Source organism: Pseudonaja textilis, chromosome 2, assembly GCF_049901715.1.
Source record: "Pseudonaja textilis isolate UNSWEBS1 chromosome 2, rPseTex1.2, whole genome shotgun sequence".
In the NCBI taxonomy this organism is placed as follows: Eukaryota; Metazoa; Chordata; class Lepidosauria; order Squamata; family Elapidae; genus Pseudonaja; species Pseudonaja textilis.
In genome coordinates this window covers 62,050,744-62,074,360 of record NC_141991.1, presented here as the reverse complement: position 1 = coordinate 62,074,360, position 23,617 = coordinate 62,050,744, and the positions used below count along the sequence as shown (strand labels likewise).

At 35.0% G+C, this 23,617-nt stretch overlaps 1 protein-coding gene across 2 annotated transcripts; it reads right to left on the bottom strand.

The window, feature by feature from the left end:
- Positions 1–404: 404 nt before the first annotated feature.
- ZMYND10 (zinc finger MYND-type containing 10) lies at positions 405–20,613 on the bottom strand. Of its 2 annotated transcripts, none has more exons than XM_026725398.2 (12): positions 20,483–20,613; positions 18,718–18,826; positions 17,737–17,853; positions 16,899–16,952; positions 15,118–15,270; positions 14,057–14,145; positions 13,022–13,122; positions 7,771–7,943; positions 5,204–5,329; positions 3,689–3,810; positions 3,238–3,363; positions 405–1,633 (listed from the first exon to the last, which is right to left on the bottom strand). In XM_026725398.2, the coding sequence occupies exons 1-12, from the start codon at positions 20,578–20,580 to the stop codon at positions 1,522–1,524; spliced, it is 1,380 nt and encodes a 459-aa protein (XP_026581183.1). In that variant the 5' UTR covers positions 20,581–20,613; the 3' UTR covers positions 405–1,521. The 2 variants fall into 2 exon arrangements, with proteins under 2 accessions (XP_026581183.1, XP_087780200.1); XM_087924074.1 differs by lacking the exon at positions 405–1,633 and adding an exon at positions 2,063–2,346.
- Between the last annotated feature and the right edge of the window lie 3,004 nt (positions 20,614–23,617).

Genomic DNA, 23,617 nt, shown 5'->3' with positions numbered 1-23,617 from the left:
ATATCTAAATATCCCTCTGGTTTTTTCATTTATTCCATCTTCTGCAATTTTTGCATGAGATTATTAGTTATTCAGTAGCACTAAAACTCATATATAGCAGATTATTAATGTTCTTTTATTAACAAAATAAGTACTAAATAACAGTCAGCTTTTTTACTAGCATGGAAAATGTCATGTGATATACTGTGAAACCATACAGCTCAGTAAACCGAAATTCTTAATTTACCACATCCTTTCCCCTTTTCTTCTCTCAAAGCCAGTTCTTCTGACATGGAAAAAATATACAATCAAACACTTGTATAATTGAGAAATTGTGGTGTAGTTGACAATGCTACCTCTTGACCTATCTCATTTCCACAACACAAACATGTTAACCAGTTTTGATAATTTGTAAATATCAAGGCTTGTTCAGAGAACTTTAATTGTACTTTATTGTTCTATTGATATAACTGGAACCAGTTAAGGATAATCAATTTCCCATCAATACAAATAACTAATTGTTACAAATACAAATTGGAAGTTGTACAGGAGGAAACACTGCATAAGTGGCTGGTGATTTGAGAAGGGCAGGAATTAAATATTCCTACCCATTTTCTAGTTCTACTCATCCCTTCCAGCAATATATATTCTTCTTTAAAAATGCTTATTAGGCTACAATATGTCTGATTATAAATCATGTATAATGCACGCAAGTCCAGTTAGTTTCATAAAGACAAAGAATTTGCTATATTTCTAAAATATTAGGTCCTTAATTTAGAAATTGTAATGTAATTGTGAAATTACTGTCATAAAACTATATCTAAATTCTTTAGATCAGACTTATGTATCAATGTGATTTTACAGAGCAGAAAGTAGAAATTGAATTACTGTAGTATCTTAAAATTCTTCTAATGAAAAAAATGATACAACAAAATCAGATTTTAACAGTCTCCAACAGTGCAGAAACAGATATGCCAACAGCTTAGGAGATCTGTGTCTTTTATCATTAGACCAAAAAGGCCCTTTTAAAATTAAGACATAGGCTTTTGTTCTCAAATGGTTGCAAGCTATTTCTGTTTTTAAGAAGTCTTCAAAGTCGATTCATTACTTATGATGTTATTCACTGCTGTAGAAATACTAGTTACGTATATATACCATGGGAAAGGTGTGTAAACTACAAAATAGGCCTTAGAAGATAAAGAATCTTGAATAATAAACAAAAACAACCTCCATTTATAACCAAACTTTTCCAAATTCCTAGGAAATCCACAGCTTGACACTAATGCTTGAGCATTACAACATAGCTCATCTAAAATCTAGGATGCATATATCCCAAGAGAGATAAGACTTATCTCCTAGAATTCAAGAACCATGTTTTTTTCTGAGATATATTTGGCTGACAGTTGTTAAATCAAATGCTTAAAAAAAGCTTTCTGTGTATTTTACTAATTTTTAACCTTGTGGCCTTTTTTCTCTCTGTCATTCTGAATGTTATATATTTGTTAAATGAGGGCTAGGGTTAGGGTTAAATGACAATCGGAGTTACTTAATGGATGTTGCTTGCATCTGTACATCTTCCTGTATTTTCTTCACTGTATCAGCAATCAAATTGCAAGCTTTCTTGTGCTTTTGCCAGTGCTGCACTTGACACTCTCTAAAGATGAGTCAAAGATGAAAAAAAATAGTAATGACAATGATGATATAACATTCTGAATTTTCCTTACTACTGTTAATATCTGCATGAGAGTCAAAGGATGTACTTCTTTTATTCATAAAAATTTCATAAATGGTACAGCTGGGATTTGGATGTTAAGCCTATATAGAAGATATACCTATAACTAAATAGGATACAACACACACACACACACTCATATAATAAAATATGAATTATGCTTTTCTTACAAGGAGTAAATGGTTCAAACACAAAATATCACAATTACGATTGTTAATGATTTCAATCTTCTGTCCCTCAAGTATAATATTATCTTGCCATGTTTTTGAAAAAGGTGATGGAGACACATTTGAATGATAAAGTATTCAGAAAAATCGGGCTATGCATGCACTCAAAAGAACACTTTGCAAAGCATGTTAGAGAGAGGTTATTTTGCTGGCACCAAATACCAAACCAATATTAAAGTTCATTCTCCTGAAAGGCTTATGTGGCTGCTTCAAAAGCAACCCCTTCCCCGTTGTTTGCACATGTGTGAATGGACAATTGGAATTGCATTGAAATTGCCATTTGAGTAAAGTAGTTGTGTGTGCCAACAAACATAGACATTTGAAGCAGTTGTGTGAGCCTTTCCAAAAATTTTTAAGAGGGGTGCTAATTCAAATGCTTTGCACAATCTTATTCTGAACTGGAGACAACTGCAAAGAAAAATAGATTCCAACTGAAACTAATGAGAAATAATTTGCTAAAGCAAAACTATATCTGACATCTAACTTTCTGAGAAATTTAACCAAACACTGTCATAACAAATCTTACTATTACAAGGTAATATCCACAAGACTATCTACTGATCTAGAGAAGTGATGAAAGAGCAGATTGCAATATTTCTAGTTGCTCCAATTCCTTTAAAGCAGACATGAATGGAAGTAAAAATATGTATACAAGATCACTTCTGAGCAACATTCAAGCCCCTTAAATGACATTGTTTAGTTAATGTCCTACTGTTACATATAACCAAAGAGAAAATAAATTTGGTCATATAGTAAAATAAATCTCAATCATATTACCTATAGAGGCAGGATTGAAACTGGTATGGTTTTCTTTATTGGAAGCTCAATAGTAACATGGGTAAATGTCTTACAGAAACCAGAAAGAATAACCCAATTCTGGATAATCTCTACTCCATGTTCTACTGAACAGAAAATGTTCTAAGGATCCTAATTATTAGTGATAACATTAATTATGAATGGTACTATGGAGAAAGTGTACATCTGAGTAATATTTTTTCACAAACAAAGCCAATCTAATATAGCTTTATTTTTACTGGGGACATAAGAATTAGATGTAATTTATTAAAACATTAACGCATTAAAATATTTATACACATATGCCTACATACATGTTTGTTTACAGAGCTCAAGCTAATGATTCCCATGAAATAAGTGTCTGTAAAATGAAAATTAGCATTCAATCTTATAGTGTTTACAATATTTTTAATATTGGTATTATTTTTGTTTCTAGATACTTATGTTACCATATGATTAGTGGAGGATTTAGGATATTATGAGAATGAGTTCTATTAAACTTACCGTTTGCAATACCATTCATTCCTACAACGGGAACAGCGTTTTGTGGCCTCACAGCCACACACTGCACACTTGGGTTTATCTGGCATTAGGGCTTCCATTACATCCAGGCTATATGTCTTTGCCCATCTGATTTAAGAAAGAAAGCAGCCTTCATAAAACACAACTGCAACGATTATCCAGTGGTATCTACAATAGAAATGGAACTCTCACATTGATTTCACATTTAGTAAAACATTAAAAGTGAATTGATACCTGTGAAATTGACTTTAGTACTCTTTGAAGACAAAGATTTTGGAATATGACATTAAGCAAATGATTTCTAAACTTGATTGAATTAGGAAAATTATTTTTTTTTCAAAGTATGGACTATCAGGTTAACTCTACATATCATGATAATTGTAATGATTACAATCTTTAACAAAGGAAGAAGGTGAATATGAATGAGTCTTACCTATAAGCCTGGCTTTTCAGTTCCTCTTCTGAAGGACTAAACATATTGTTTACTTGGTGCTTGGCAATTGCTTGCCATTTTTCAGAGTTTTTTCTGATAACTTGATCCCAGATTTCGGGAACCTGTTAGAACAATAAAAGAATTGAAGGCTTATTTCTTTCAAAAACCAGATCCAAAATATTTTGAAATTATTATGTTCATCACAATACTAAGAGATCATAAACATTAACTTGAAGAAAAAAATATAATACTATACTAGAGATTTTATCTTGGGGAAAATTTACCCTAAAGAAAAAAAAGCAAGAACAAAACTAGATTAAATAGGATTCCCATTTTTATAGACTGGTATTAATATATGGGGAACCTCTTTTCTACTTCACCTTGCCATAAGTTCTAGAAAATCATTCCCAGTTTGGGGGCAGAAGATATTAGGGAAGGAATAATGTTTGCTCTCATTTTCTGCAAATTTGAGGTAAACACCAAAGTATGTGTCCAACTAGTTAGTAAATAAATAACATCTGAAAATTTCTACACACCTGATTTTATTCTGGATGGTTGTACAACAGTTACTACACCTGGAGAATTGATATAGGATACTGTTTTCCTATCATTTTTTTCATAGATAAGAAAGGGGACGCAACATTTGACTCTCATTTCCCATAACAAATGTGGTAACTGATAAAAAAAAATCTTTTTTAGATCTATTGCTGAGGTTTCCTGGGGAGGGATCAGTATATACACTAATTCGAGGGCATTTCATGTGCAACTGATTATCATCTTTATTTCTTAGAACATCGATTTGTTATGTTCACAAATGAATTCAATTAATGCATAAAGTTCTATAATCTTCCTATATATTAATACTGAGCTGATTTTTTGATGGCTGAGCCTTATATATAGATGAAAAAGAATACCTTCATTAGTCACAGTGTGCTAAATAAATATTATCTGGAAGAGGGTGGAATACAAATCTAAAGGAAGGGAAATATTAAAATAGGTTGTCTGGCATAGTCACTAAAGGCATTTTACAATGAAGTATTTTGTTGAATAGTCCCATTTGTAAAAAGAAGAAATTGTAATGTAGTTTAAATTAAAGTCCTGTCATTCATGTTTAATAAGGTCTACAATTAGAAACTTAGCTTGTCTGAGGAATAACTAATATTTGCTTCATTAAACTATCCCATAGGAACTTAACAAGAGAGTTTCACGATATGTTTTAAATAACGAGAAGATTAAAAACTATACATTTTATATCACAAAACTAGGAAAATCATGAGAAATAGAAGCTTTCCATTGGTTATACATCTTCTGTTGATGACAGAATAAAATACATATTTGCAAGTAAAATGGCTACTATATCTAGACTCTATACATCGTTTTCCATTGCAATCTCAAATAGGTAATGCAGTATTTTAGTGTGTCATCAGAGTATTCAGAATATAGAGATGCATAGATGATATTCTCTGGGATTATGGAACATAAGAATAGGACAAAAAAAGCAGTGATGTACATTACCTGCTCCAGTATGAGGTCCTTCTTGGGTGGAGCAGGATCTGTTACAGCAAGATGGCTCAGGTATTTCTGCATCTCCAAAAGATTGGGAAATTGATCAATAAGAACATCGGTCAGGAAGGCACGAAGCTAAACACAGACAAAACAAAATTAAAACATATTGTAAAGCATTTTAAATGAGACATGCATAGTTTATATTACAAAATTGGATTGTAAAAATGGTATGGAAATTTTAAGCAATCTCTCCTGTACCTGGCTTATTTCCCTGCCTCAAATCTCCATTTCATTTTTTTCTATTTTTAGCAAAAAAATCCATAAAGGGTTTTCAATCACTAATAAATGAATTTGTTGTCTTCTCCCTAATCAAAAAGACAATTTTGCCATTTTTGCAAATTATGTCACTTCAATAAATTATATGTTATATTAATCATAGAAGAACTAGACTGACAATATTGATGTCAACACTGGGGCCTCTAAGAAGACACCCCCCCCAAAATGTACTTTTCCACCATTCTGACAATGTCCAGCCCACTGATTTGGGCATTAGGCCCCCGGTTTTATCTATTACATTTTAAAGTTCATTTACGTTTTTGTACAACTTAAAGACAGCTTGATTCTGTAAAACTTTGGGCAGCTAACAGCTTTAAAATCAAGAAAACAATATTAGTAAGATTTTTTTTCCACGTTTTATAAATAATTAAATATTCATTTTGTTACATTTATTTATTGACAAGCATTCCACTGAGTTACAATAGCTATTTTATCAAACATTTTAATCATACATTGTTTCATATTTTCTGAAATTATTTCTATTTCTAATATAACAATACTATCTTATGTACCTTTGCAGAATCCCTTTTTCCATTAGATTTTCACCCATTATCTCTAAATAGGTCCTGTTTCTCTATATTTTGTTTCTGCCCTTTATAACTTCTTTTCCTTTCTTTCTTCCCTCTCATCTTCTCCCTCCCCTTTTTACCACCTTGTCTCTCTACTTCTAATTCTCTCTTCTGCATTTCCCTCTTCTGTTGCTTTCTGATTTTATACTTATTTCTCACTCTATTCTTTTTTTGGGTTGTTTTTCCTAATCTTAAACTTTCCATTCTCTTTCCCCCCTTTCCTTCCCCCCCCCAAGATTACTTGTTCATTAAAGATGACTTCTTCGTTGTCGCAATCTTCTTGTTCTGCAGGCATTTCTTGTTGTTTCTCATTGTTCCAAATCTCCATTTCTAAGAACTGAAATAAGAAGCCAAAAGAACCTCTCCCTTCTTGTGCATCTTCTTTGTACTTTTTAAGTTCTGTTTTCAGTTCTTCTAAAAGTGGAGCCATTTTAAACAGTTTTAAACAACCACCCAATTGATTTTAGTCATTCAAATACAATAACCAAAAATCCAGAGATCACCAAGTAATCCAAATAGTCCCAAGCTGTTTCTTCTTATTTCTTTTTCCACTTTCTGTTCCTGGGGTTTTACTATTTTGTTGTGATGTTTCAGTTAAGATGTATCTTTTGGAAGTCTTGTTGAGATTTTGCTGTAAGTTCTTTTTAATTCCAGGCAGTCTTCTCCCTTCCAGATCCTGCCCTTTTATTCTTTTTCTCTCCTTTCCTGTTTTCAAAAGCTTTTAATTATCCAGAAATCTTTATTATCCCTTTGACCTTTTATTTTCAGCATTAAATGCCTATTAATGTCAAAGCGGATTTTTTTCCAATTTCTTGCTTAAGTCTCTTAGCTGTCAGTATAGGAAAAGGAGGAAAAAAAACCCAAATCTTTTCCCTTTTCTCTCTCCTTTGCAGCTTAAAAATCTTCTTAGGGAACAATGTTATTGTTTTTTTTTAATAGTTTCAATTCCAGGGTACCTTATTTGTCGCTTTTGCTGTTTGACCCGGTCAATCAAATCTTTCTCTTCTTATCTTCCTCCTGCACATTCTTTTCCGGTCGAGTTCTTCTTTGTGGTGGCCATTTCTGACCAACGCTGCAACCGCCTTTGGGAAAGGGAGTAATGGCCAGCTGGGGAGGAGAAATGCGGCTCTCCTCAATCCAGCAGACAGTCTCCCCCTTCTTCACCACCTCTATGGGGTGGCTAGTCCTGAAACCAGCTGGCTCGGGGTGCTCCAGCGGCGAGCATGGATCGAAACCACGCAGAGACACGGTTTCAGTCTGTTGCCGAAGAAGCTCAAACCGGAAGTCCACTTATTTTCTATTTCTGTGGCATGCTAAAATAAAATTGCCTAGGGATTCCAAGTTTAAAAGCTTTTAACATTCTGTTTTACAGTTAAAATTTATTTGTTACTAATTATCTAAGAATGAATTACAATTTGACCTATTTATTTAGTTAAGGCTTTCATCCCTATAGTTATTCTAGTTTATGTTGTTCATTATATGTATGCATATCTGGGTGTGTATATCTTTCCATACCCATCGAGAGAAGAGTCATCATCTGATGCAATATTAAACAATCCCCTTCATGTTCTCTGCTATATTGTTTGAAAATAGAATACTATATTAGGTCTAAATATGCTGAGGAAAACATGAAATACACATAAAAGGTCTGCCAGTTTTGCAATCCTGTACCTTGAGGAGCTGGCCTTTGTTAAAGTTATTGAATTCATACTTGCGTTGGCATTCTGGGCTGAGGAGCAGGTTATAAAGAGCGAGCCACACTTGCCCATCCAATTTAGTCATCTTCATACGATCTTCAGGGGCAACCTCATACCATGAACCATTCTCAAATTTCTTCAATTTTCCTAAGGAAAAATATAAGAAAAAAATACTTTTAGTATGGAACATTGTTTGATACATGCAGAACATTGGTTTACAATTGCACTGTTTAGAAACTGTTCAAGCTTATGAGAATAATGAATAAGTACTTTTATGACTGAACTTCAAATTTACAACAGTTGCAGCATGTCCATGATCAAGTGACCTGATTCGTAAGGAGCATAAGGTCAGAATGTCCCACATTCACATTATGGCAATTTGGGCACTTTGCAAACAATGTGCATTTATGACAATCATCATATCATCATTGGTCATGTGACTGTCATTTGCAACTTTCATAGCCAGCTTCCTACAAGCAAAATCAATGGAAAAAACCAGCAGTAAGCTGCACATTGCAGTCACACGATGTCATTCTTAATGACCACATGTGATTCTTTGAATGACTGCAGCAGAATTGAGTTCATAAGTCAGCTAGTCACTTGATGTGTCACTTAATGAAAGTGTCAATTAGCTACAGAGTTGTTAGTCACAACTGCAGTCAGTAAATGAGGACTATCTCTAACTATATCATTTCTTGAAAGGTGAAGAAGGTACTGTAAATATGTCCTCATAGTTTTATACAAGTCCATATGTGTCATCTTTACACATGTGCAAAGATTCTTTTGCCAGAGCTGCACTGGTTGTTCACCGCACCTGCTTCTAGATGCAATTTAAAGTGCTGGTTATCTCCTTTAAAGGTCTACATGGCTAGGGGGCAGATTATTTGATGGACCATCTCTCCTCAATAACATCTACCAGAGCAGGAAGGCAAGGCATGTTACAAATCCCAACAATCAAGGAAACACATCTGATGGGATCGAAGAAAAGGGTCTTCTCTTTGATGGCTCCCTCCCTTTGGAACATCATTCCCAGAAATAACATTTTCCGCAAAGCCTTGGAGACATGGGTTTTGTCTGTCAGCTTGGGGGATCCCATTGGGAGCTGGTAATACATTTCAATTGCATAAAATATTAAAAACTGCATTGGTCTGAATATGTTGAAAATGTATTTTCAGCACAAGACACATAATGGAGAATTAGTGTCTGCATAATAATGGGATTTTCTCAGTAATCTTTTTTTAGCCTAGCGTCCTCCAGATGTGCTTGGCCTATGATTCTTAGAATTCCCAGTCAGTGAGTCAAAACCCATCTAGAGGATATAAATTGAAAAAAGGCTTCTTCACTGAAATGAAATAAAGTTTTCAGATATAACGACAATACATTAGTTTCTTGATAAAACTTTAGAAAACATAAACTTTCATTAAGATAGTTTTGGCAATTGTACCTACATAGGTTGCTGTTGGGTTTTTGGGTAGATGTTTTTTTTTGTCTAGTCAACAGCACTGAAATTCAGGTAGACCTCCATCTGCAAACAATGCTAGGCAGTGCTGACCCTGTTTAACCTCTGAGATCACATTTGGATAGGTGCTATTTTCAATTGTTGAGGCTTTTGAACCTTAGAGTTCAATTAAAATCAATGCCTTTCACAAATTTTATTTTATTTTGAGATGCCATTAATCTCTCTCTTGGATATACCTTTGTCAAACAAAAGGGGTTCTCTGCTTGTAACATCAGACTAATGTATCAACTTATAGCAAATCCTTAACTTACAACTGTTTGTTTAAGAACAATTCAAAATAACGATGGGTTTGGAAAAGGCGACTTATGACTCGTTCTCAAAGATATGACCATTGTACCACCCCTGCAGTCACATGACTGTAATTCAGGTGCTTGGCTACCAGCTCTAATCTATACCATAGTTGCAGTGTCTTGTAGTCATGTGATCATGATTTGTGATCTTCCCAGATTGTTTCCAACAAGCAGATAATTGGGGAATCCGGATTTGCATAAAGACTGCAGTGATTTGCTTAACTGCCATATAATAATGATTATAAAACTGGGTCTAGTCATATGATGACAACTGCACTGCTTAGCAATCAAAATTGTGGTCCCAATGTGGATGTAAGTCAAGGACTGTCTGTGTATGGAAGGGAAACCCATCAGTAGGCATCACAACTTGTTTAAAGGGATTGTTATTTTTGTTCTTTATTCTTCTGTTTATCTTTCCAGGTCGACATTCCTGAGGCAAAACCCCCAATAGGGGCATTTTAAAAAAGAGAAAAAGCTGGGGCCAGGGGAATAAATCTGTCACATGCCTGCATGAAGACCCATATACAAGCAGAATACTAATTAGATTTACTGAAATGCACATGAAATGATGTACAAATTCCATTGACTAAAATTCAGAAAGTAATGAAAATAGATGTTCCGCAAAGCCTTCCAAAAATGATGGGAAATGATAGGACAACATATTTTTTGAAAGAAGCCTTTCAGGACATGTGAGTTACATCAGAAGCCTGTCTTTTTGAATAATTAAAGTAGCCATGCCTTTTTTTCAGACTTATGCAACTTTTTTTAAAAAAAACAAATTGTATTGATTTTCAAAGACAATACACAAACAAACAAAACATAAAACATAAAAACATAAAACATCTTTTCTGAAAGCTGCTTGATCCCGGGTTACAACTCTTCGTACAGACACAAATTCAAATTCATGTTCATTTTATATACCATTCCATATCTTATTACCATTTTCCATTTTCTATATAGCTTCTCACCTCTTTTAACTCTCTTAATTTTATTTTATTTATCTCATCTCAGTTCAGATCATAATATTTATTATTCTTTGTCTATTCTGTTTCCAGCTATCTATTTCTCATTTCTCTTTAAACAAAACTTCTCCTGTACACTGATTGGAGTGTGACGCCTTTGACTCTTTCCCCTAAATTTATAATACTTAATATAATGCATGACTTCCATTGGGATTCTGTTTAGTACAGAAAAAAATTATAAGTATATAATATAATTAAAACAACTATCAATGCCAATACAAATCTAATCATTAATATTAATATTCATTTATATCTTAAACATCTTACACATCACTTTTCAATTGAATATCATACTTTTATGGGAACACTTATACCTTCCATAGGTATTTCCCCCCCCCCACATCACCTCTTTTAAATCATTGTATTTAAATCATTGTATCATTATAATGTTCCCATTTCCTCCTACTTCAATTCTCTCATTTATTTCATTGCCTTCTTTTTATTCACAAACATTTCAGTAAGTTACACTAAATATTTTATCCCATTTTTGATCACATTGTTTCCAATTTTCTAACAATATTTCTAAGTACCAATATAAGAATAAAATCTTATGTACCTTTGCAGAATCCCTTTTTCAATTAAATTTACCCATTATCTCTAAATGAATCTTGTTTCTTTACATCTTGCTCCCCACAATTAAGGTTTCTCATCCCTTCCTTGTTCTTCTCCTTGCCCTTTTTACCCCCTTGTCTCTTCACCTCCCTTTCTTCTTCTGCTTCCCCCCTTTCTGTTGTTTTCCAACATTATATCCACTTTTCACCTTATTTTTCTCTTTTTTGGTTGTTTTTTCAAGTAAAGTCCCCTTTTTCTTTTCCTCTTTCTCCCTTTCTTCCCCAAATAAAGTTACTTGTTCATCAAAGATGGCTTCTTCTTTGTCCCAATCATCTTGTTGAGCAGTCAGTTTCTCATAGGTGCAAATCGCCATTTCTAAAAATTGAAGGAGAGTGCCAAGAGAGTCTTTCCCTTCTTGTTCTTCTTCCTTGTATTTTTTGTATTCAATTTTCAGTTCATCCACAAGTGATGCCATTGTAGAAAGAAAAGGTTTTTCCAAAACAACCACCCAAGTGTTCTTAGTCAAAAATAATTCCCAAAAGTCCCAAAGTCACCAAACAATCCAAATAAGCTGTTTCTTTTAGCACTTTCTTCTTTCTTCACTTTCTCTTTCTGGGGTTACTGTTTAGTTACAAAGTTCCAGTTAAAATGTATCTTTTAGAAGTCTTGTTAGTATTTAATAATTCTTTGAGATTCTAGGCAATCTCCTCCTTACTTCCAAATCCTGCTCCAATTCTTTTCCTCTCCCTTCCCACTTACAGCAAAAAAGATTTTTTTTAAATATTCAGAAATCCTTATCCCTTTAGCATTTAATTACCTATTAGTGTCAATGCGGATTTTTCCGATTTCTCTTGCATTTCCATTCGCTGTCACGTTAGGAAGGAGAGTGAAAAAAAAGAAAAACTTTCCCTTTTAACTTCCATTCGCCACTTGCAAATCGCTGGAAATGATGTGTCTTTCGCAAATTTTAAGTTCCAGGGTACTTTCATTGTTGCTTTGTCCAGGTCAGCAAAAAAACTTTCACTTCTTGTTGACTCCTCCTGCACTTTCTTTTTCCGGCTGAGTGCTTCTATGTGGCGTCCATTTCTTACTGCCACTCAGCTGCCTTCAGAAAAGGGTGTTTAGCCAGCTAGAGAAGAGAGGTGCGATATCTCTCAACCCTGCCAGGTCCCCCCTATCTTCGCCACCTTCTACGGAGGTGGCTAGCCCTGAAGCCAGGTGGCTCAGGGCACTCCGACAGCGAGCGCAGGCAGAATCCGCGCACAGTCGCGGATTCCTACCTGCCCTGAAGCACTGCAGACTGGACAAAGACTTATGCAACTTCTATCTGTTTACATTTGTGTGTTATACAAACACCTGTGTCCAGTGATACCTAGAGAGGAACAGTTTCCAAAGAAGACATCCACCCCATAAAAAGACATGGCTGCTTTAAAAAATTTGAAAAGATGCTTTGTATTGTATGTGTTCCTGCATGTTCCAAAACTTCTGCTTTGAATGAGAGGCACAATTTTAACAAATAACCCACAAAGGCATTTGTTATATATACTGAAATATCATATGTGCTGATAAACATGGAGGACAAATGGCACTAAAAAGTCTTGGGGTTTGGAAGAATTTCCTAATTTATCTCAAAATCTTAAACTATATTCAGCAACAACCAAGAATTTAATCGATAGGTGCCATGATAATTTTTTAGCCAATGGAAAAAGAAGTATCAACTAGAAAAAGTCAGATTATTTTTAAAATATATACATTCTTTCCTAATAAAAAAGAACATAGAAATAAATGTTCACTATATTACTTTGGCACACACAGAGATAATTTCTAAGACATGATACAGACCTCCTTCACGATTGGTCCATGGACAATGCTCTAATAGCTGCACCAGAAGGCATGGAAAATTGTGGGTATTCAACACTCTTGTTACAGCACTTACTGGCAAACTGACAAAAGTATATGAGAGAAAAATGAGCATGTCTATTTTATGCAATGAAGCAGTTTACATCCTCAGGTATGATAATCTCTTTATTAATGTGCAATAATGTAATAAAATTATAATCCCAATTACACTCATGTTAGGATACTTCCATAATGTTTCAACAATTAAAAGAATTCACGTGACAAAATATAAAGCTACATTTTTACACTGAATAACCACACAAATAGTACTTTCAACAATGCAGATTATATATAAGGCTTACTACTGCTAGGTAATTGACCCCTGAAAGGTCACCTTTACTTTGATAAGAATGCTATTAAAACTTTCACACTTGTTTTTATGGCACTGTAAAGGTATGCATATTTAGATCTTTGTCACATTAAACAATAACAAACAAGGCAGCAATTATGTCCTAATTTTGGAAATGTTAAATGTCAAATATTTATTTTTAGGAGCCATTTCAAAACTGTTAGGATAATTTGATTGATCATAGCATATCCTTTGTTCTACAAACTGAAGTATACAGTTATACCCTGACAATAGGTACATACAAATAAACCATATTTATATATTATTCAAAAAACATAACAAAAAGTTAAAATGGAAAAAAAGACCAGAACACATCCCTTCCAGCAGCAAACACTCAGATAAGCATGGATTAACCCCAGACAAACAATCAACCTACCAAGGAGAAAACCACCCTCCACTAACATTGGCAGGAAAAACTACTATGTGTAAGTAAGGAATAAACCCCACTCTCACTAACAGTGATGATGTTAGCTTGTAATGTAAAAAAACTTCCACAAGCAAACAATCAAGCTCAGAAAAGTTCCAAGGACTCAATAGTTCAGCCCTGAGCTACAGAACATATATGGTCTCTTCTATTGGAAAGATTATCTTTCCAAAATGCCTTATTATTTTATGGAAAGTTAGCATACTTCTCTATCACATCAGTAATAAAACGGAACACTGAAAGAGCTCTCAGTGAGATCTCAAACTCCATCATTTCAGCTTGCTTCTTTAGTTCCTGAAAAGAGTAAAAGATATATAATACAAATCAGATATTTTACTAATTCATAAAATTTTACTAATTCATAAAATTTTAAGTAATGGCTGGAAATTTGGAAGGCAGCCATGGCAGTGGCCTCTGAATTCTGAAAAGGTTTTCCTAGCAAACCTCTTTTAATGCCAATACTGTTATTCCATATCAATTTACTCCCAAAATCTAAATACCCACTAGGTTGCATGATAACAGGGTGACGGTACTTTTCATGAGAGTTAAAGAAATACATGGTCTGATCTTGAGTTTAGATGGCTCCAAGCATATTCTTAGTTGTGAAAAAAATACGTGTTGTTAAGGTGTTTAAGAACCATGCAGTCTGGAGTGAGATGACCCTCAAGTGTGTTGCTAAATTGTATGACGGGACAAGTATTAGTGCTGTTGATTGGCTATTTGTGGTAAACAGATATACAACACTTACAATTGAGAAAAAATGAGGAAGAAAATATAATAAATGGAACAGTGACATTGTATAATGTCTTTATTTGGGGTGTGACCCAAACATAAAGAAGATTTCTCTAGAAGAGTTCTCTATCTTGGGAGGGAAGATCACAGCAAGAAAAATGCCATGCATAAAGAATATAATTGTTAGAAAAGTTGATAAACTGTATAAACAATTGGGTGTAAATACATGATCTATTAGGAAATAGGACCCTAGGAAGTTTGAGGCCAGCCAATTTCAATTGGTGGAAGACAAGACACGAGCAGATAATTTTACTGTTAAATTGATGGAAGAGAGAGTGACATATTACTCTCTCTTAAGAACATTAATTAATTGTGATATTTCTGTGTACTCACATATCACCACAGAATGAAGAAACTAGATTTAAACTTTCTTTCATGGCTACCCAACATTTTGCAACTGTGTTCAATTATGATATATTTTCCCCTTTACCTAAAGTGGCTGCCTAGGAGTAAGAGATAATATCCTTTACTCACCTGCATTGATGAAAGTTTGGCAAGATCCCCAAGTTGGAACTTTGGTTCAAACGGTATCTTCCCATTGGCACTTTGAGCTGCTAACAGAGTCAGTTTCTTATGGGTATAATCTATTAAATCCAGAATGGTATCCTCTGCTGATTCACAGATTTCCTATACAAAGAAGACAAGCTATATTTTATGGAAACATCTTCCAAAATGAAGGCAAATGTCAAGATCACTTAAATTGTTTTAATTTCATCACAGCTGGTAGATTAGTTTACTCATTGGTTATCTGGAAAAATGTTTCTCAGTTAAGCAGTCTTTGTCAATTATAATTATGCATCTTATGACATGGTACAATAGATTCCTTTTCCATCTAAAATAGCTTCCTACCTGACAGGCATGCAAAATTGTGTATTCCCAGAGGCAAGCAAAATACCTCATCTGGTTGTGTATTGCTAAGGAATGAACTGTGGATTCGTCCAAAGGAAAGAAAAATGGAATTGCATTAATACAGAAAGTTTAACAGCAATTATTTGAGAAAGATTTGCAGGGCTGATCACAACGGTACAGAAAATATCAAGAAACCTGGCCACAGATTCATCAAGCTGAATCTTGTCCCTTCCTTCTAGATTATCATAGGATTTAGATAGTTCAACAAAAAGGAGAGCAGTCAATTACTTGGAAATATTAACATTATCTAAAAGGTTCAAGCTAGTTCAAAAAGCAGAACATTATTCTTTCATCTTTGGCTTACTCTCTTTATGGGATATAAAAATAAGTAAAATTCATTTGATTTGTCAATTATATGATTTGAAATGCTAATGTAATTCTGAAAGGAAGAGTTGAGATGAGTTAGTCAGTTCTTAAATGTAGTGCCTGACTCTTTATGGAAGTGGAAGTATTTCTTTTGCATGGGGCTTTTTCTCACAGATGAGCTGAACTTTCTCCCTCCATTCTTGAGTCAATGTGAAATTAACATTGCTGTCCGCATTACCAATCCTGCCTCTTCTCTAAGGCTCTGTTTCTGAAGGCATCTAGTTTTCCTTGAAGGTAACAGATATATTTTATACATGTTGGGGCTGCCTTTGCTCTATCAGAATGATGGAAGAAATACTATTTTAATAGCAATATAGCTAAAAGTATCTTATGCCTGTCTCACTTTTGTGCTGCAGATGGGATGAAGGCAAAGGCAGGAAAAAATGTCAATATCAATGGTATGTTTATGCCATGGTTAGATGCAAATGAACAAAGCTGTTGAGTTTGAAATATGGTTTCCAAATAAATAAGTAAGCACCTGAGAGGAATTACAGTAGCTTGCACATTAAATTCGTTCAGACCAGATGATTCCAAAGGAGGAAAGTATATACTCATTGTTTCCCTTGTTTGGGGAGCATCAAATTAAAAATATGAAAGGTATAATTGGTTCTCCTATTTATTAGGATTATTTATAGTCAGATTGGGTCTCCAGAATGAAATGATATGAAATATTATATGAATTTGTCCAGCCCAAAATCTCAAGATACAAATAGACATTTCAAAGTCATTCTATTTGAAAAAAAAAAGTACTAGAAGATGGACCTATTACTATTTAAAATAAGATGGAATGCAAAGTATATACATAACTAAGGCAATAGAAGAAAATATGTTTATACCAGTAGCTGTCTTTAGATTGAAGTTCTAATTCTTACTGCACTAAGAAGTTAATCAGATAATTGTGTTTCTTCTGGAAATAGTCTAAATTATGAACTGAAATTTTTATTTCAAACTTTTAGTTACATTGTAAAACTATTGCCTACCTTGTGAAAAAATACTGTCTCCAAGAAATTAATAATTGAAGCTTCATGTCGCAGCTGAATAAGAGAGATAGCAGAGATAAATCAGAAATTAATACAAATATTACCATTCTCAGAAAACAAGGTAATATGGAATCAGAAATTTAAAATATTGCATTTGTGTGGCCTCTTGAGATAAATGCTACCAGGAAGCATAAAACTAAAAACAGCAAAAGAATTAGATAACCTAACAAGCTATAGTTGCACAGAATGTGAATAGTTATTTCTCCTTCCTTTTATTTGTCAAAGTGTGAGGAAGAATTCAGAACTGTTCCCTTGTTCTGAGCTTATGCTATCCAGACTGCACTGAATGTTTTCTACTTTGTATAAAACAAGCCAACCTGTACTACCATATATACTGAAATCCAAAGAGTAAACTGATTTTCTATTATCTGAAGAGGGGCTCTCCTTCAATTTCTCACAACTTCTGTTTTGACAACCTCTTTTATATAAATTAACTAAAAAAAATCTGGAACATAATGAAGAACTGTTTGTAAGGTTCACATTCTTCTTTCTTTGAGAAACTCAACAGGAGTTATATTGAACTCCTTCCTCTAATTTTTCACATTAAAATTTCTATGATAGGTTGAGGGGAAAAAAAGACAGGCAGAAAGTCACATGACCTTCCACAACTAAGACTGCCCTATACCTTGACCTTCACAAGCTCTTACAAAAAATAAGATATACATTACTCTAACAATATCGGAAGCATCATTTGGCAAGTAGATCTTACAGAAAGCTTTTAAATGTTCTAATAGCAAATATTTTACAAAGGCTGATTCAAAGCATTTTTTATACATACCACTAAATACAAGGGAAAGGTGCTTTTTGGTTTGAAATCCTCCAGTTTGCATATTATAGGGAAGATCTTTTGCTTCCAAATGGCCGCAGTAATTAATTCTTCAATGAGAGTTGGGATCTATACAGAATGGAAAAATTAAGTATACTGTTTGCAAGATTGAGATCGTAAATAACAGGTAACATATCAGATTTGGGAATGTTCTGTCTGATGCCTAAATTCATAGAGATAAATTAAATCCAAGCAGAAAGCTTTCTTATTTTACTTCTGAGGACAAGAAATATTATTTGTAACAATAATGGGAACAAATTTTGCTTCATAAGGAATAAATATCTACATCTTGCTCACGCTCTCCTTCTATGCATGTCCTTTGTAGGTTTGCTTAATCATGATGTTTTCTCCAGTAGGGTGATAGTTTAGATATACAGTCAAAATAATTTATTCCAGATAAGTTATTTCCTCATAATTTAACCAAAGGGATGTCGTTGAGTTAGGAAACTGACAAAGTGCTAACAAAATATATTGTCCCAAAGGTGCTTTTTGAAAAGGCAGCTGGACTTTGTTTTTCCTTAAAGATGTTTCGCTTCTCATCAGAACTGAGGAAGATTCTTGGATGAGAAGCAGAGCATCTTCAAACAAAAAGAAAGTCCAGCTGAATTTTGAAAAAGCACCTTTGGGACAACCATGACCTGGATGACTGAGAATCTCCATAGACAAACAAAGCATATTGTTTCTATCCTGCCAATTAATTTGTATAACTAGAGCAAAGGTATTATCAGCATATATGTTTATATGATTACAGTAAGATTAATAGTTTATCCAGAAAGTAACTGTATAAAGCTATGCATTTCTAAGTATAAATATTGCCAAATACACAAATAAAACAGATTTTGATCCAAATCAAGTCCATATTTATTCAGGTTAATGTAGCCTTTGTCATAATATAACGATTTTCTTGTGACCAAGTGGCTAAATTCATTATACCTTGCCATTATTCACCAGAAGCTCAATAAGGATCTGCTCACGGCCAGCAGAAGCACTCAGTATGGCTTGCATGTTCAGTTTTTCAATCATTTCCTGTTGCCGTAGCCACCTAGGAATTACATTAAAAGCAGTTAAGCATTCAGTTAATGTCTATGGTTGGTATTCCAATACTTCCCTACAAATACTTACAGTCTTACATAATTCACCTTAAAATCTGGAAGGGTTTTTCCCTGACAATGTTTTTTTTTAAATCACTTATATGTTCCAGTGTAATCCAATTTTGAGAAAAATCTCAAAGATAACTCCTTGGCTTGCTAAAGTCAGAGACTGTATTTTACCAATGGAAAACTAACAGAATTTGCCCTTCATTCACTTTGGAAGGTATTTTCCCACTAATAAACACACAATCCTTGTTTGAGAGTCATTCAATGATATATCTCTGTCAATGGAATGGCATTGGTAATGGAATTAGTCTATTGCCCTCTCTATTCTACTAGGTAAATCCTTTGCTCTAAACCTCTTTCTAAAGCTGATTTGGGAAATAATTACTGCAGGAGAAGACTAGAAAAAGATATCAGATCAAATAAAAGTCTGCTCATGTGATATGGGAGTGAAACACACTTTTTAGATAAGTGCAAACAAAATTGTGAATAAGCAATAATGGGAATAATGGAAAAGTTGAAGTTTTAGAGATATTTCAATGAATCAACTTGTTGATTGTGATAAGTCATTGTTTATAATTTTCTTGTGTAATCTATATGCTCTTTGAATGATTTTTCCCCAATTCTGACCTTGACTGCATAAATTCAAATAGCTTGCTTTTGCTTAGCCAAAATCAAATCTTCGTTGTTTTTTTAAAATGTTCCAGTTGTAAGCCATTGCTAGGTTTATCTTTATCCACTTTCCTCTCTTTTATAGAAATTGACCATGTAATGTTTTTTGTTGCCATCATACTGTTCCTCTTTTACTACATTATTTCAATGTTCATTTTTTGTTTCCTGTACTTTTAATAAGTTCCGATTTTTAATCTGCATCAATACTTGTTCTCTGCTGTCTTTTTCATAAGCAGCCAATGCACGCTTTTCTTCTTTTGGCAGTTGTTTCACTTGAAATAAACCTCTGCCCCCCATGCATTAAAAGGATTAACGCATAGTGAATAATCATCAGTTTTCTTGTTTATCAGTCCAGGCTATCCAGTTTAACTTCTGTCCGGTAAATAATTCAAGAAATGGATCGAACCACAACAATAGCCTAGGTATTGATGGTTTTGATGGTATTTCTTACCATTTTCTATTCTATTAGAATATAAGCATTATCACTTCTTTCATTGTCCACAACTATTGCAATTGCAGCAATGGGATTGATACAGAAATGGATTTGCCCCAATGCTTTGATCTTCCTTTTAGGGCAGTTCCGAGCAGAATATCTTGCCGGCCTCCCTTCCATCTTCAAGGCTCCCTAATGCTGGTTCTTTCCCTTATCCCATACCCTCAAATACATGGGAAAACACGACTTGCGGTGCTTTGAAATAGCAACTGCCGGCTATCAGGCAGAAACAAGTGATTTGTTTATTTATTTTTTGCAAGGATCTCTCTTCCATTTCTGTAAAAGAATAAGCAGGGGGCTCCTCGAGGAAAGGAAAGGTGGCCCGTAGCCCCGGCTGACATTCAACCCCCGAAACCTGCAAAGCCGAAACCTGCCGTGGCTTGATTCTTCCTGCGGGCCCTCTGTCTCCCCCTCGCACCACCCGCCCCCTCCTCCGTACTCGTGGCTTCCGACATCCCGCAGCTGGAAACTCCTGAGCGACTCCACGAAGTTTTCGGTTTCGCCCCGCAGCAAAACCTCAGGCAACAGACCCTCCATGGCGTTGGCCGACAAGCTCAAGGCCGGACGCCGTTGCCGTGGTGACGAGCGCGCGCTCCCCAAGGTGATCCTCCCTCTAGCGGCGCCCCCTCAACATGGCGGCTTTCTGCTGCTGGCTGGGCGTGGGGAGTTACGAGCGCGACCACCAGGGATTTCATAGGCTGGGTTCGCTCAAGGTGCTAGCCCATAAATTCACAACACAGACATTTGGGAGAAGCGGGTTACTTGGAAATCAATCAATCGACCAGTTATAACTGTGGTAGTCAACCTGGTCCCTACCGTCCACTAGTGTGCGTTCCAACTTTCATGGTGGGCGGTAGGGGTTTTGTCCCCTACTTTATAAATCACCATTACACCATTACCTCCAAAACATAAATCATCACACTGAGTTTTATCAAGCTGGCAGAGAAAAAAAACCAAAAATGTCAATTTTACCTACTATCTAGACTCACTCCCCTTTCCCTCTCAAGGATTATGGAGCATCTCTCTAAAATAAAAATGACAGATTCAGAAAATATACTTTTAAAACAGTAATTTCTAGTAGCTAAAATGCACCCAGGCAATAAATCTATATGGCTACTAAGAGGTGAAATTGATGACACATAATCAATCAAGATCAATTTAATAGAATGCAGCTATAATAGAATGTAAAAAGTTCGTAAAACTGTTACAGGACTTTAGGTCACCTAAAATGTATATATTTTTCAAATGTAAAATATTGCTACTGTATTCACAAATAGCATAGCACATGTTATAGCACATAACATACCTTACTTTTAATTTAAAATAATGAGAAATTAGCATACCGCAAAGACCATTTGCTCCAGTAACACTTTTATTTCCAGCAATGCTTCCATATAGATGTATGTTCATGTATGTGTAGAATAGAATACTTTATTGGCCTTGTGATTGGACACACAAGGAATTTGTCTTGGTGTATACATAAAAGAAAAGATACCTTTGTCAGGAGTCAAGAATCATAAGGCACGACACTTAATGATAGTCATAGGTACAATAAGCAATTAATCATACTAGGAAACAGTCATTATAAATTGTAAGGATACAAGCAACAAAATTACAGTAATACAGTCATGGTGTATGTATAATGGTATTGAATGCTGAACTGAAGTCTACAAGGAGGACCCTTATGTAGGTATTTGGAAATTCAAGGTGTTGTAGGATGTAATGCAGAGCCATGTTAACAGCATCATCTGTTATCTATTTGTTGTATGCAAACTGTGTGGGATCTAACAGTGGATCCATGATGGTTTTCAGGTGGGACAGCACAAGCCTTTCAAAGATGTTCATAACTACAGATGTTAGAGCAACTGGTCTGTAGTCATTCAGTTCCTTGATGGAGGGCTTCTTGGGCACTGGGATGATAGTAGAGCATTTGAAGCAGGAAGGAACATAGCACATCTCTAGTGATCTATTGAAGATTCGGGTGAAGATGGAGGCCAATTGGTCAGCACAGACTTTTAAGCAAGAAGGAGTTATCTTGTCTGGCCCTGGTGCTTTTCCTGGCTTTTGTCTGTGTAATAGATCTTGCACTTCTTTTTCTGTGATCACCAGAGGTTGTGAACCCAATGAACTGGTTGTAGGAGGCTTGGCTGTTGTTGGTGTGTTTGAGATGTGGGTTGTGGAGATAGGTGGCTGTAGTTTCCTTTCAAACCTGCAGTAAAACACATTCAGGTCATCTGCTGTTGATTACCTTCTTGCCTGGGAAGGAGGTTTGCTGAAGCCAGTGATGTTTTTAAGTTTTCCACATATTTGCTGGTTCATTGTTGAGAACTGATTCCTTAACTTTTCAGAGTAGCTTCTTTTTGCTGCTCTGATCTCTCTTGTTGATATGTTTCTGGCCTGGTTGTATAGCATTCTGTCACCTTTTCTGTAGGCTTCCTCTTTGGAACAATGTAGCTGCTTAAGTTTAGCTGTGAACCAAGGTTTATTGTTACTATATATTTGCAGGTTCCTTGTTGGTACACATAAGTCTTCTCAGAAGCTGACATATGATGTTACAGTATCTGTGAGCTCATCTAGGTCTGCAGAGACATCCTCAAAAACATTCCAATTAGTGCAATCAAGGCAAGCCTGGAGTTTCAGCTTTGCCTCATCCTACCAAGTCTTCACTGATTTAATTGTTGGTTCAGGGTTTTAAGTCTTTGTAGGCAGGTACAAGGTGAATCATGCAGTAGTCAGAATGTCCCACAGCTGCTCATGGTAAAGACCTATAATCATCTTTTACTGTTGTGTAGCAGTGGTCTAAAGTATTTTTGCCTCTGGTGGGACAATTTACATGCTGGAAATATTTTGGGAGCTCTTTCCTTAAATTTGCTTGATTGAAATCTCCTAAAATGATGGGAAGGGAACCTGGGTATTTGGCTTCAGCCTCCATAATTTGATCAACAAGAGTTAGTAATGCCTTGTTTACACAGGCTTGTGGAGGAACATATACAGCTATTAGGAGAAATGAGGAGAACTCACATAGAGAATAAAATGGCTTGCAGTTAATATGCAAAGAGACTAAGTTTTCATCACAGAACTTATATTTATTTTGTTTTCTCAATTGCTTACAGGATAATAGGTATAAGTATATACATAGTTATGAATATGTGAAATGGGTACATATAAGAAAAATAAAAGAAACAATAGGACAGGGACAGTAGGCAAGTTGGTGCGCTTATGCACGCCCCCTACAGATCTCTTAGGAAAGGGGTGAGGTCAATAGTAGACAGTCTAAGGTTAACGTTTTTGGGGTTTGGGGAAGAAACCACAGAGTCAGGTAGAGTATTCCAGACATTGACCACTCTGTTGCTGAAGTCGTATTTCCTGCGATCAGTTTGGTGTGATTAACCTTGAGTTTGTATCTATTGTTTGCTCTTGTGTTGTTATGGTTGAAGCTGAAGTATTCATTGACAGGTAAGTCATTGCAATGTATAATTTTTATACCATACTTAGATCAGACTGAAGACGGCGTAATTCAAGGTTTTCTAGGTCAAGAATTTCAAGTCTGGTGGCATAAGGTATTCTACAATGA

What these genes read in the sequence shown, in the direction of transcription:
- ZMYND10 (XM_087924074.1), bottom strand. Translation starts at nt 20,580, where the DNA reads ATGGAGGGTCTGTTGCCTGAGGTTTTGCTGCGGGGCGAAACCGAAAAC. An exon ending in CCTTTCCCTTGTATTTAGTG is followed by an intron (nt 16,953 to 17,736) that starts GTATGTATAAAA and finishes TCTCTTATTCAG; the next exon opens with CTGCGACATGAAGCTTCAAT. An exon ending in CCAAACTTTCATCAATGCAG is followed by an intron (nt 14,146 to 15,117) that starts GTGAGTAAAGGA and finishes TACTCTTTTCAG; the next exon opens with GAACTAAAGAAGCAAGCTGA.